A 10,622-nucleotide genomic window follows, 5' to 3' on the forward strand; every position below is an offset into this window, starting at 1 on the left:
CAGAGTCACGTACAATGTTACAAATAGGATTCTCCACATATGCCTTAGTCTTAGATTGTTTTCTTTAGGCTTTCTGGTGGTCACTTGCCCATGAATGTTAGATTAGTGGCATTAATGAAAAATAGTTGAATTGTTGACAGATTCCGTTTCTTACTTCTCAAGTTGTCATCCACTTCTGCCTCTCAGTTGCCATATTTTTTTTAGGTTAGCAGTTGTGACATACTCCTTCTATTTTTAGATGATGGAATGAACAGTACTCTGTCAGATGTTCAAAGCTTGGAAGAAGTTTTAAAACCCAACTCTGATTTATATCTATTCACAATACAATGCTTGATCTTTGCTAGTGTTCTCTGTCTATTTTTTTCTGACCATCACAGAACATATGTATGAGATCGAGTATCACACTAGTGGATTTTATTCACTCATTAGTAGACATCTGAAGGGAGTTTGTGGCACAGCAATTTGTCAAAGGCTTTCAAATCAAAAACAAGATGGGGAAATGGGGTTTTATTTATTTATTTTTAAACAAGTATTTTTCTTCCACTTTACAGATAAACATCAACATAAGAGAGCTGTAAAAAACCCTCACTGCTTTCTCATGGCTGTTTGTTTGCACGTCACTGATTCACTATTTAATTGCTTAGTCATTAACTGTAATTAATTTGGGGCAGTTAGTTGATTTATGGTGTAATTGCCCAGCTACGTTTCGGGCATTGTGTAAAACTCCCTCAAACTTTTTTATCCAGCAAATCCTAAGTATTTTTTGTATTGTCTTACTGCTGTTGAGCGATTGCAACACTTCTGTTATTCTGTTACTTATGCAATGAGGTTAAATTCAGGTCAACGGGATTACGAAGTTAAATTTTCCCAAAGCAGACTGAGCACCCACCTGGGACGCACAGGGGGTTACCGCTGGAGGGGGGAGCGGGACCACAGAATGAGAACCAGCGCTGCTGTAGACATATAAAGGGGGTGGAGAAGATGCAAGTACCCAACCAGTCAGAGCAGACGGGCACTGGAGCAAAATATTCATCCACACTTAACATGTCAATCAGGATTAATACCCTTACAATCCGCCCCTCTAGGTTCACCAGGACTTTCCACAAGTGAAAATAGCTCAAAGTCTAGGAAGAGGGGGTAATATATAAAGCAGGACAGGACAGCAACACAACACCAAAGACCGCGGCGGTTTCAGTAGCGCACAACAACACACTGCGTCGCTTGGATTTGTCTTTCACGCTTCTGCGTCTCACTCGGTGGCTGACAAGCAAAGATGAGTGATTACTCAGACTTTTCAAGAGCCTGATGCCCTTCGAGGATGTCAAAGCGCTCAAAACAAACGCACTTCTGGGTTTCATTATTTAACACCCCGCGTCCGATTTGCTCATGAAAAACCTTCTGAGGCTGTAGATAAAAAAAATATATGCATACATATATTTGCTGATATCTCCCGCGGCGCACTGTTTGGAGGACATTAGAGCTCGTCAGCGCATTACTTGTCTGCTGTCTCTGGCCACTTTCCGAGATGGAGCTGAAAAGCGCATTTCTTATGCTTTTCTTTCCGATCCAAATGTTCTATCACATAGTCCGGGCAAGTTTGTTGTCGCTGTTGCCAAGCAGCAAGAAGGACTTAAGTAAGGAGGTGGTATTGATCACTGGTGGAGGTCGAGGAATTGGACGTGACCTGGCCAAGGAGTTCGCCAAGCAAGGAGCCAAAAAGGTAAAATGATTAGACAGCATAATGCATACATTTTCTCACTATGTTTTTAATTTTTGCAAGGTGGAGTTGGGGAATGGTTTGTGCGCAAAAGTTCAGCATAACTCCGTGAGCTATTCACAGCCATAACAGATCAGTGACCTGTTATACTTTTTGAAAAATTATTTTGGGAAATTTCATCTGCTGGAAAATCTACCAGCATGTCCACAATAGAAGTTCATTCTGTTTTGAAAGCCACAATAGAGTTGTTTTCATGCATTGCATTAGGACATGGGATGTCTGAAACAGAGCAAATGCACACTAAGATGAAGCTTACAGAGAGAAAAATGCATTATTGAAGCAGTTCCTGCAGATTACAAAATGGTTTTGTCAGCATTTCTAATTTGTCTCTTTTGAGTTAATACTTAGTACAAGTCTGGCACACTGGGAGACCATGAGAGATGCTTCAGAACAGTCCAATTTCAAATTACAGTAATTTCCTATCCCTGAAACTTATATTTTATTTTACACACACACACAAACATATATATATATGTATATATGTGTATAGATTCTACTCATTTTAGTGACCTGTTAGAGGTCAACTCTGCCAAGGTCATGTTTATTATAAATTCATGTTTTTCAATAGTGATGAAGCCCATTTTTACCCTCAACCAAAAACTCCTATCCTCTGCCAATCTTAACCAAGAGCTTCTGCTTGGATCTGAAATGCTTTGCTGACTGCTTTATGCTAAGGATAACAATCCATCAGTGGTTTGTCTGCTAATCATGAAGATTAACATTGCACAGTCAAGTGCTTGAAAATTACCTTTAATAGAGTTGTGTTTATGGAGAAGCTCTTTTTGATCACCTCACATGGTCGCCTTCATTACACATTGATTAAAAATGTTACAATTTCAACCAACACTGAGCAGACCAATAGAAAGTTGATGACTGTAATCATCTGTACATGTGTGACACAGGCATTGCAGCTCAAATTATCTTTTGAAACACAATTTTACCAGCTTGAAAACATTGCTGAAAGTTCATTGAAACATTAACTATTTTCCTGCATCTTTTGTTGCCACATCCTAAGGGAATTAGCAAGAAGAAACCAGTTGATTTAAAAGCATTTCTTTGCAGCTGCACAACAAAGGATGTCTCTATGCTTTTCAGCACCTCATTGCTGATTGTTATCAAGGTGTGAGGGCTTTGAAAACAACACCTTTGGTAATGTCTGTAACAATTGTTCTATGGATAAAGAGATGCTAGAAGGAAATAGGTGGGCAATTATGGATATGGCTGACCTATGTGAACTTTGCACTCACCATAGGTTTCAGCCCCATTGTGCCTCGAAGTCAGAAATCCCTGCTTTGTTTTTGCTCAGACCTTTGTTTGATGTAGACTAAGATAACTATAACTTAAAAAAATTTACCAAAATGAAGAGTGGTAGATTCACTGTGAACAAGTTGACAAATGTCACATGTAATGCAAAGGGAAACTCGTGTTTCCAAAGAATGTCTGTAGAAAAAGTTTCAAGAAAGTCAAAGTATAGACACATTTAAAAAGTACATTTCTTCAAATATCCTTTTTGAAACCAACTTTAGAAAGAAAAGTAGTTGTCAACAACACGTAAACCTTCACGTGGAAGGTGAGTCAAAGCAATACACAGACAACAGGTCTGTGTGTTTGTGCTTGTGTTGTGCTTGAGGCGGGAAGCACACCACTCCCAGCTGGGTATTGCCCTGCAACTGACCTTGCTGTCTCTGCAGTAATTAGACAGCGGCAGGCGACTGCCTCCTGAACTCCTGCTGCCCCCTCTGTGTGCCGCCTTTCTGCTGGCTCATACAATGGGTGTGAAAAGGAGGGTTCATACCCACCCATACATTGAGAGTTGGGAGATAAAGTATCACTGTAATTCAGCTGAAGCAACTCAGTACACAGAGTTGTGCCTCAGTCTGTATCGAGTGACATGCTCTATCTGTCAAGAATTTCTTTCAAGCTCTACCACATTAATTTGTTGATTAGAGAGCTTTTACTTGATTCGTGTGTTGACATTATGTCTTGTTAGGCATGCCTTGTTGGAGCAATCAGCGGTTTATCACCAAAGAACACTGCCTTTCCAAGAACAATTAAAAACAGTTTTCTCTCCGGATATCAATTTGGCCAATGTATGCTTGCTCTGATTGTCCTGTGTCCTTTGACGGGTGATAAACTGATAAATTAAATAATGTTTTAACAGAAGAACACGGTTTTAAATGCCAAAATTTAATGAGAAATGTCAACTTTATTTGTCTGCCTCAAATCCTATTAAGAACTTTACATTATTTATCAAGACCTGTCTTCTTTCAGTGCATACTTAAATGGCCTTGCAAATGAAGCAAACAAACAAAACCCCAATCAAACGAGAGTTGTTTTCAGAAGGAGGCAAACTCCTGATTGCCAACAGTTCTGATAAGGAATTGAAGAGCAAATTGAAGACTGTAATCAGTGGTGCCTCTAAACTATATTGTTTAAATATTTATTTATGATAATCTACCATAAATAAATGGTAGATTACCATTCTCTTTGGTAGAACTCTACCAAGGAGAATCATGAAGTGAAAAGACTGGATCTGAAGATCTTCCATTGTTTCTGACAATACCATATGTGGTTCCGTTCCAATTGCGTTTATTTATTCAGCACTAATTCACAACAAATCCATCTCAAGGTACTTTACAAGGCAATTACATCCCATCTATATGCAGAACTATATGATCAGTTATTTCAATCATATGGGATTATTAAAACTTAATTACATATTTTCATGTTCAATCATAGTTATTTTAATACAAAGCAGTCAATTTCAGATTATAATGCCTGTTGGCAAAATATTAACTAAGACACCTTAGTTGATTGTATGGAGTCACTGATTTGCCTCTACAAATAGCAGACCTCCAGATTGTGCAGTCATATATTTAGAGCACAGATACTGAAAAAAAGAAAAATCCAGTTTCTGCCAAATTATCAGATATAACTTCTGTAATGACATATTTTTGAATCATATTTCAAAGTCACTGTAGATTCCCGCATACCAACTGACTAAATGGGTGTTTACAAATAAACACTGGGAAAATAATATGATATTCCAGGTTGAACATTGGGCCAAGAAGCCCAATGTTCTCTGACTACACACTTCCTGACTTAAATATGCAAGATCACTTTACTGTGGATATTTTTGCCTAGTGCTATCCTCACAGTCATGGGCAACCAGCCAAAGCCTGCACTGACATCCTCAGCTCTTCACACACACACATTGTCTTTGGACTCCCTTACCAGCAATGACAAGGCTCATCTGCCCAACAAGCTGTGTAATCTCTTTGAGAATTTGTATTTGAGAGATGAGGATGGCTGACCCAGTGATTTCATTACCTTTCCCTGACCCCAAAGACTGACAGATCTAATTGCCCAATCACTGGGTCCCCCTCCTTCCCATCCCCATCCAGCCCCAGGTTCCCTGCTCAAATGACCAGCGTTCATTTAGTGTACGGGTGGATGAAGAGACAGTTCATTCACAACAACCTCAAAGCCTTTAATCGTGTATGAAGACTATTTGTTTGAGTAAAAATGGGCTCTTTGTTCTATCAATGAAAAGAGCAACATGTCTTATTGCCAAAAGTTGCATAAAAGATGTCATGTTCAGTCAAAGACTGACTATAACAAATAAAGAATAAGTAAATCCCCTTTTTTTCCCTCTCACATAATATACAGTACACATAAGAGTGCATTTAGTTTGTGTTGTACTCAGTTTCTTTGCAGAACCTTTCTTTGTTTGTCTCTAACCTTTAAAAATCTTGCTGCTTATCAGGTGATCCTTTGGGGCAGAACAGAGAAGTGTTTAAAAGAGACAGTTGAAGAAATTTCCCTCTCTGGATCAGAGTGCTGTTACTTTGTATGTGATGTGGCCAATCGAGACGAAGTGTACAAACAAGCCAAGGTGGTGAGAGAAAAGGTAAACTGTTCTATGTGGTGTAAAGCTACAAGCAGAGGCAATTCTGTCTACCTTTAAAACGTCTTCTTACTTTCCAGCATTTCATTTCAATTTTAATGTCCAGGGTATCTTGTGCTTCTTCAAGGTTGGAGATGTTACAATATTAGTGAACAATGCAGCTGTAGTGCATGGTAAAAGTCTGATGGACAGCGATGACGATGCTCTTCTAAAAACTCAACATATCAACACCTTGGGACAGTTCTGGGTAAGCATTTCACAAGTCAAAGCAGAGACTGTTTGCCTGCAGAATTAGGGGAATTCCTTCTGGTGGATTATCCTTGCTTTTATGTTTTGATCATAGTATGAAAGTGTATGCAGAAGGCACCCAGAACATGTCAGTCATGACTGCTGTTATGGCAGGTTAAGTGGAGAATTTCCAAATTGCCTCTCCGTCTCTGAGACATTGGATGGGTTTTGAAACTCTTGGCATTTTTTTTCTGTATTAAGATCAAAGAACCTTTTCATAAGGAGACATAAATAGAATTATGATGCTAAATGTAATGGGAAATATTAATATGTAATGACACTGCAGACAGTTTCTCATGTTGGTTCTGTTCTTCATTCCCCTCCCTGCACTTATCTTCTTTCCTTCTTTCTCTCTTTTTATGTTAATGCTTTAGACAACAAAAGCTTTTCTCCCTCGAATGCTGGAACTACAACACGGCCACGTCGTGTGCATTAACTCCATCCTGTCCCAGTCCCCAATCCCTGGGGCCATAGACTATTGCACCTCTAAAGCCTCATCACTGGCCTTCATGGAGAGTTTGACACTTGGCCTATTGGACTGTCCCGGTGTTGGCTGCACCACTGTCCTTCCTTTCCACACCAATACAGAGATGTTTCGGGGTATGAGAGTCAGGTTGGTAGACACTCTAAGCTCTGAATCTATATAACCAGATAATAAACAGTTATTCATTTAATAAGATTGCTCCATTTATCTCCAAATCTTAAATGTATTATTTTCTAGGTTTCCTCAGCTCTTTCCACCACTTAAGCCTGAAGTAGTTGCCCAGAAGACTGTTGATGCTGTCAGAACTGACAAGGTCTTCCTTTACTTGCCCTGGACAATGCATGCCCTTGTTATACTTAAAAGGTAAAATGAATTCTCTTTTCATATTTTCTGTTCTTTTCATTTGATCTGGGCTTTTAAAAAACATTTTCACCTGAAGTTATGCCTTTTATTGAACACTTTGTCCCTTGCTTCTCCAAACTCTCCAGCTTCATGCCGCAAGTTGCCCTTGAGGAAATCCATAGGTTCTCTGGGAGTTATACCTGCATGAACACATTCAAAGGAAGGACATAAATCTGGATTGCACAGATCTCGAGAGACGTTTTGTTGAAATAAAGGGAATATGGACCTTAAAGCAATCAAAGATGGAGGATTTCTTTTGAAATCGAAGATGAACACTTAAGGAACATAAAAAGTTGCTGCTTCTGCACGTAGAAGTGAGCGGTAAACTACATGAAACATCTCCCACATGTATAAGGCAGAATTCATGCATAATTCTGTACAAGCTGTTATTCTGGGAAGGTTTTTGTGATACATTTACTATTTTTACAATTTTTAAATAATTTTTAATGTGTCTTAAGAAAAACAAAGTAATAAAATTGAGTTTTAGAAACAAAATGTCTTTTATGTTTAAAATGAAAATGGCAAAACACCAAGTATCCACACAGTATTATATGACTGGGATGTGACTCTCAAAGTGTGATAGCAGTTGAATTTATTCTGAGCACAAGGCAGTGTCACATATGTCGAAAACATAAAACATTCTCTTGGGAGGCGCATGAGGCGTGCTCTTGTTTGGTCTCAGCTTTCAGAAAACATTGTAGGTATGCAAGGTAATGTAATTCTCAATGAAAAATAATGAACCCAAATCAGATCAGTTTGGCCCTCCGCATGTGGGTAAAATGGTTTTGCACAAAATTCAATTAATATGGACAGGCAGAGAGACCGCTGAAGTTATTGCACCCAGCAGTTATCATGAGGCTTTTATTATCCAACAAAAGAAATTGTATTTATTTAAGGGGAAGATGATAATATATCAAATTCGATTTAACCAGTTTGACTCGTACCCTGACGATGTTAAGATGTCTGGAAATATGGCACATTTGTGTTTGCAGATCAAACAAATCCCCAGAGGCATGTATAATAGAAGAATGGAACAATGTGAGTTCTCCTTTGCATTTCAATCTGAGCACATTCAAATACTGTAATACAAAACACGTGGAAAAAAGATAACACAATAAATGAGATTTGACTAAATTCACAATTACTTTTTTAACCAACGTGTTTTTGTTTCAAACTGAAGAATAAAATTAGGAGTTGAGTTTAGTAGATCAATCAGCACTCTTTAGTCTTGAAGTTAAGCAGATCCTGCATGTTCTTTAAATCTGCAAGGTTCTTGGAATTAAACATTGCATTGACTCACAAGTGCCTTAATCCACTGTTGAATAAATGACCATTGATTCTACCTAAGGAGGCTGTGAAATACGGAGCCAGTAAACAAGTTGACTCCAGCATGTTAGATGAATACTTTGACATTTTAGTAAACGTGCTGATTAACTTCCATGCCCAAGGTTATAAGTGAATATCAATACTGGTCTCATGTTTCTCCCATAACTGAGAAGCTAATTAGCTCACTGTAGCATTGTGGGGGTGGGATCTGTGCTAACCTGGCCTTTTCCAGAGGGAAATAATCTGCCTACTGAAAGTGATATTGATTACTTTATCTAAATCTTAGCAAGATAGTGTGAGAAGCCCACTGTATCTTCCTACTTTCTTTATTAATTTGCATTGAGGGCAAAATACTATCTCAAGCACTTCACTGTGTCCTGGCAGACAGGTTTGGGGGAAGGCCCAGAGATAATAAGTTTGATTTATTTTATGCTCTCTCCACATTTCATGTCACTCATTTTGGCATTGACGGCAAACTAAATTGTAAGCATGGCATCATAAAAACAGCTATTACAATTTGTTTTTGATTTGTTCACAATGAATGTATTTTCATAGTAGATGTAAAATGGAGTTAAGTTCTCTTTCTTTAGTTACACCAACACCCAAACAAAAGAGAAAGCCATTTAAATTAATGAGTGCCATTACATTTTATGCTTTCCATTTTCATGTACATCAGAACTAAAACAAAGTAAATCTGACTTTGTTAATATTTGATGAGATGATTATAAGATATTCTTTACCAAGGTTTATCACAGAGGAAACAAGCTGTATTAAGAGTAAGCTGCACCTTTTTAAATCAGTTTTGTTGAGCTCAGGTTTTTTAAAACTGAAAGTCTTTTTCTGCTATCTTCATAACTTATTCTTTAAAAAAACACAAACTATCAAAAACTAAACACCATCTGACAATAGACATGCTAAATATTATGTGCATTACATATGTGCTTTGTATTTCTGAGAACTGTTGGCATAAGTTTTTTATAATGGAGTTAGTTGCCAAACATATTTACAGACTTTTCACATTTTGTTGCATTGCAACCAGAAATTACAGTACATTTTATGTGAATTATATGATGAGCCAACACAAATAGTGCATAATTCTGTAGAAATTATGCACTATTTTGAAATGTTGGGCAAACTATTACGCTTCCTTGGATCAATAGGTTTTACATTCTATTTACAGCTGTAAGTCTTTTCAGATATGTTTATACTTGCTTTGCCCAGGTGTAGAGTGACACTTTTTCCATTCTTCTTTGAAAAACAACTCAAGCTTAGTCAAATTAGATGCAGAGCAATTGTGACATTTAGTGTGTCTTCCTTCATATTACCAATGAAATGTATATCTGGACTTTGACTAGGAAATTATAATATTTGCTTCAGTCTAACCATTCCATTGTCACTCTGGAAACATGATTAAAGTCATCCGGTTTGAATGAAATGCTCTGCCACCTTTGACAGAATTTCTTTTAGGATTTTCATGAGCTTTTCTCCCTCCTTCTTCATATCATTTCTGATTAGCTACTCTGTGCCACTGAAAGGAAGGATCTTCACAGCATGTCACTGCCACTATGTTTCATGGTGTTTGTACTTTATCCCACACAGGGTCTTACATTTAGGGCAAGATGTTTTATGCTGATGTCATTTGTCTGCTAAATGACTTGTGGTTTGTGGCAAACTGAAGATGGAACTTCTTCTGGCTTTTCAACGTCCTGTCAGTAGGTTCCTTTACATGAGCTATGGATGCAAACCACTTGCAGTTCAAGTGGTTAGCATTACTTGGCTGGTTTGTAGCTTATGTATTTTTGGATGCTAGATTAAAGACTGCTTTGTTTACATGATTAAAGCTTGAGATATTTATTTGAAACCTAATTTTGCTTTAAACTCATCCTTAACTTTATTCATGTCCTTTTTTGTGTGTTCCTCTGGTCTTCATGTTGTTGTTTGTTCATTAACATTTGCAACTAACCTGCAACAGCAGTATTTGTACTGAGATTGAATCACAAAGATTTATCTGTCGACTAACTAGGTGACGTCTGCAAGTAATGCATTGCATTAGATTTGTATTTATAAAAAAATATGGAATGACGTCACTTTCCTTCACCTTCAAAGTTTTGCATGCAATTTTCTTAGTCTGTTTTTAGATAGTCTGAACAAAAACATATGTAAGCTTGTGGTTGTAATATAATAAAATGTGAAAAAATATATAATCCAAAAAGTACCTAAATTATGTCAGAAATAGATGGAATTAAAATGCTAAGATATTGCCATTCAGGGAAAATTGACCAGCTTAGGGCTAATGCATCAAACATGCCTACTCTATGGTTAACCATGAAGCAAATAGTCTGTAAATAAAATAGTTGATACACACATATGTGGTATAACAAATGCAGATTCATGTATTCTGACACAGAAGCAGCTTTTTTTTTCTTTCTTTTTTTTGT

The 10,622-nt window shown here is 37.5% G+C and overlaps 1 protein-coding gene across 1 annotated transcript; it reads left to right on the plus strand.

The window, feature by feature from the left end:
- The first annotated feature begins 1,011 nt into the window (after window positions 1-1,011).
- dhrs3b (dehydrogenase/reductase (SDR family) member 3b) lies at window positions 1,012-10,340 on the plus strand. Its single transcript, XM_055050447.1, has 6 exons — window positions 1,012-1,720; window positions 5,544-5,687; window positions 5,812-5,931; window positions 6,347-6,585; window positions 6,694-6,819; window positions 6,945-10,340. The coding sequence occupies exons 1-6, from the start codon at window positions 1,526-1,528 to the stop codon at window positions 7,027-7,029; spliced, it is 909 nt and encodes a 302-aa protein (XP_054906422.1). The 5' UTR covers window positions 1,012-1,525; the 3' UTR covers window positions 7,030-10,340.
- The last annotated feature ends 282 nt before the right edge of the window (window positions 10,341-10,622 follow it).

This window comes from Poeciliopsis prolifica, unplaced genomic scaffold, assembly GCF_027474105.1.
Source record: "Poeciliopsis prolifica strain line A6 unplaced genomic scaffold, Auburn_PproV2 SCAFFOLD030, whole genome shotgun sequence".
Classification (NCBI taxonomy): Eukaryota; Metazoa; Chordata; class Actinopteri; order Cyprinodontiformes; family Poeciliidae; genus Poeciliopsis; species Poeciliopsis prolifica.

What these genes read in the sequence shown, in the direction of transcription:
- dhrs3b (XM_055050447.1), top strand. Translation starts at nt 1,526, where the DNA reads ATGGAGCTGAAAAGCGCATTTCTTATGCTTTTCTTTCCGATCCAAATG. An exon ending in CCAAGGTGGTGAGAGAAAAG is followed by an intron (nt 5,688 to 5,811) that starts GTAAACTGTTCT and finishes TGCTTCTTCAAG; the next exon opens with GTTGGAGATGTTACAATATT. An exon ending in GCCCTTGTTATACTTAAAAG is followed by an intron (nt 6,820 to 6,944) that starts GTAAAATGAATT and finishes CAAACTCTCCAG; the next exon opens with CTTCATGCCGCAAGTTGCCC.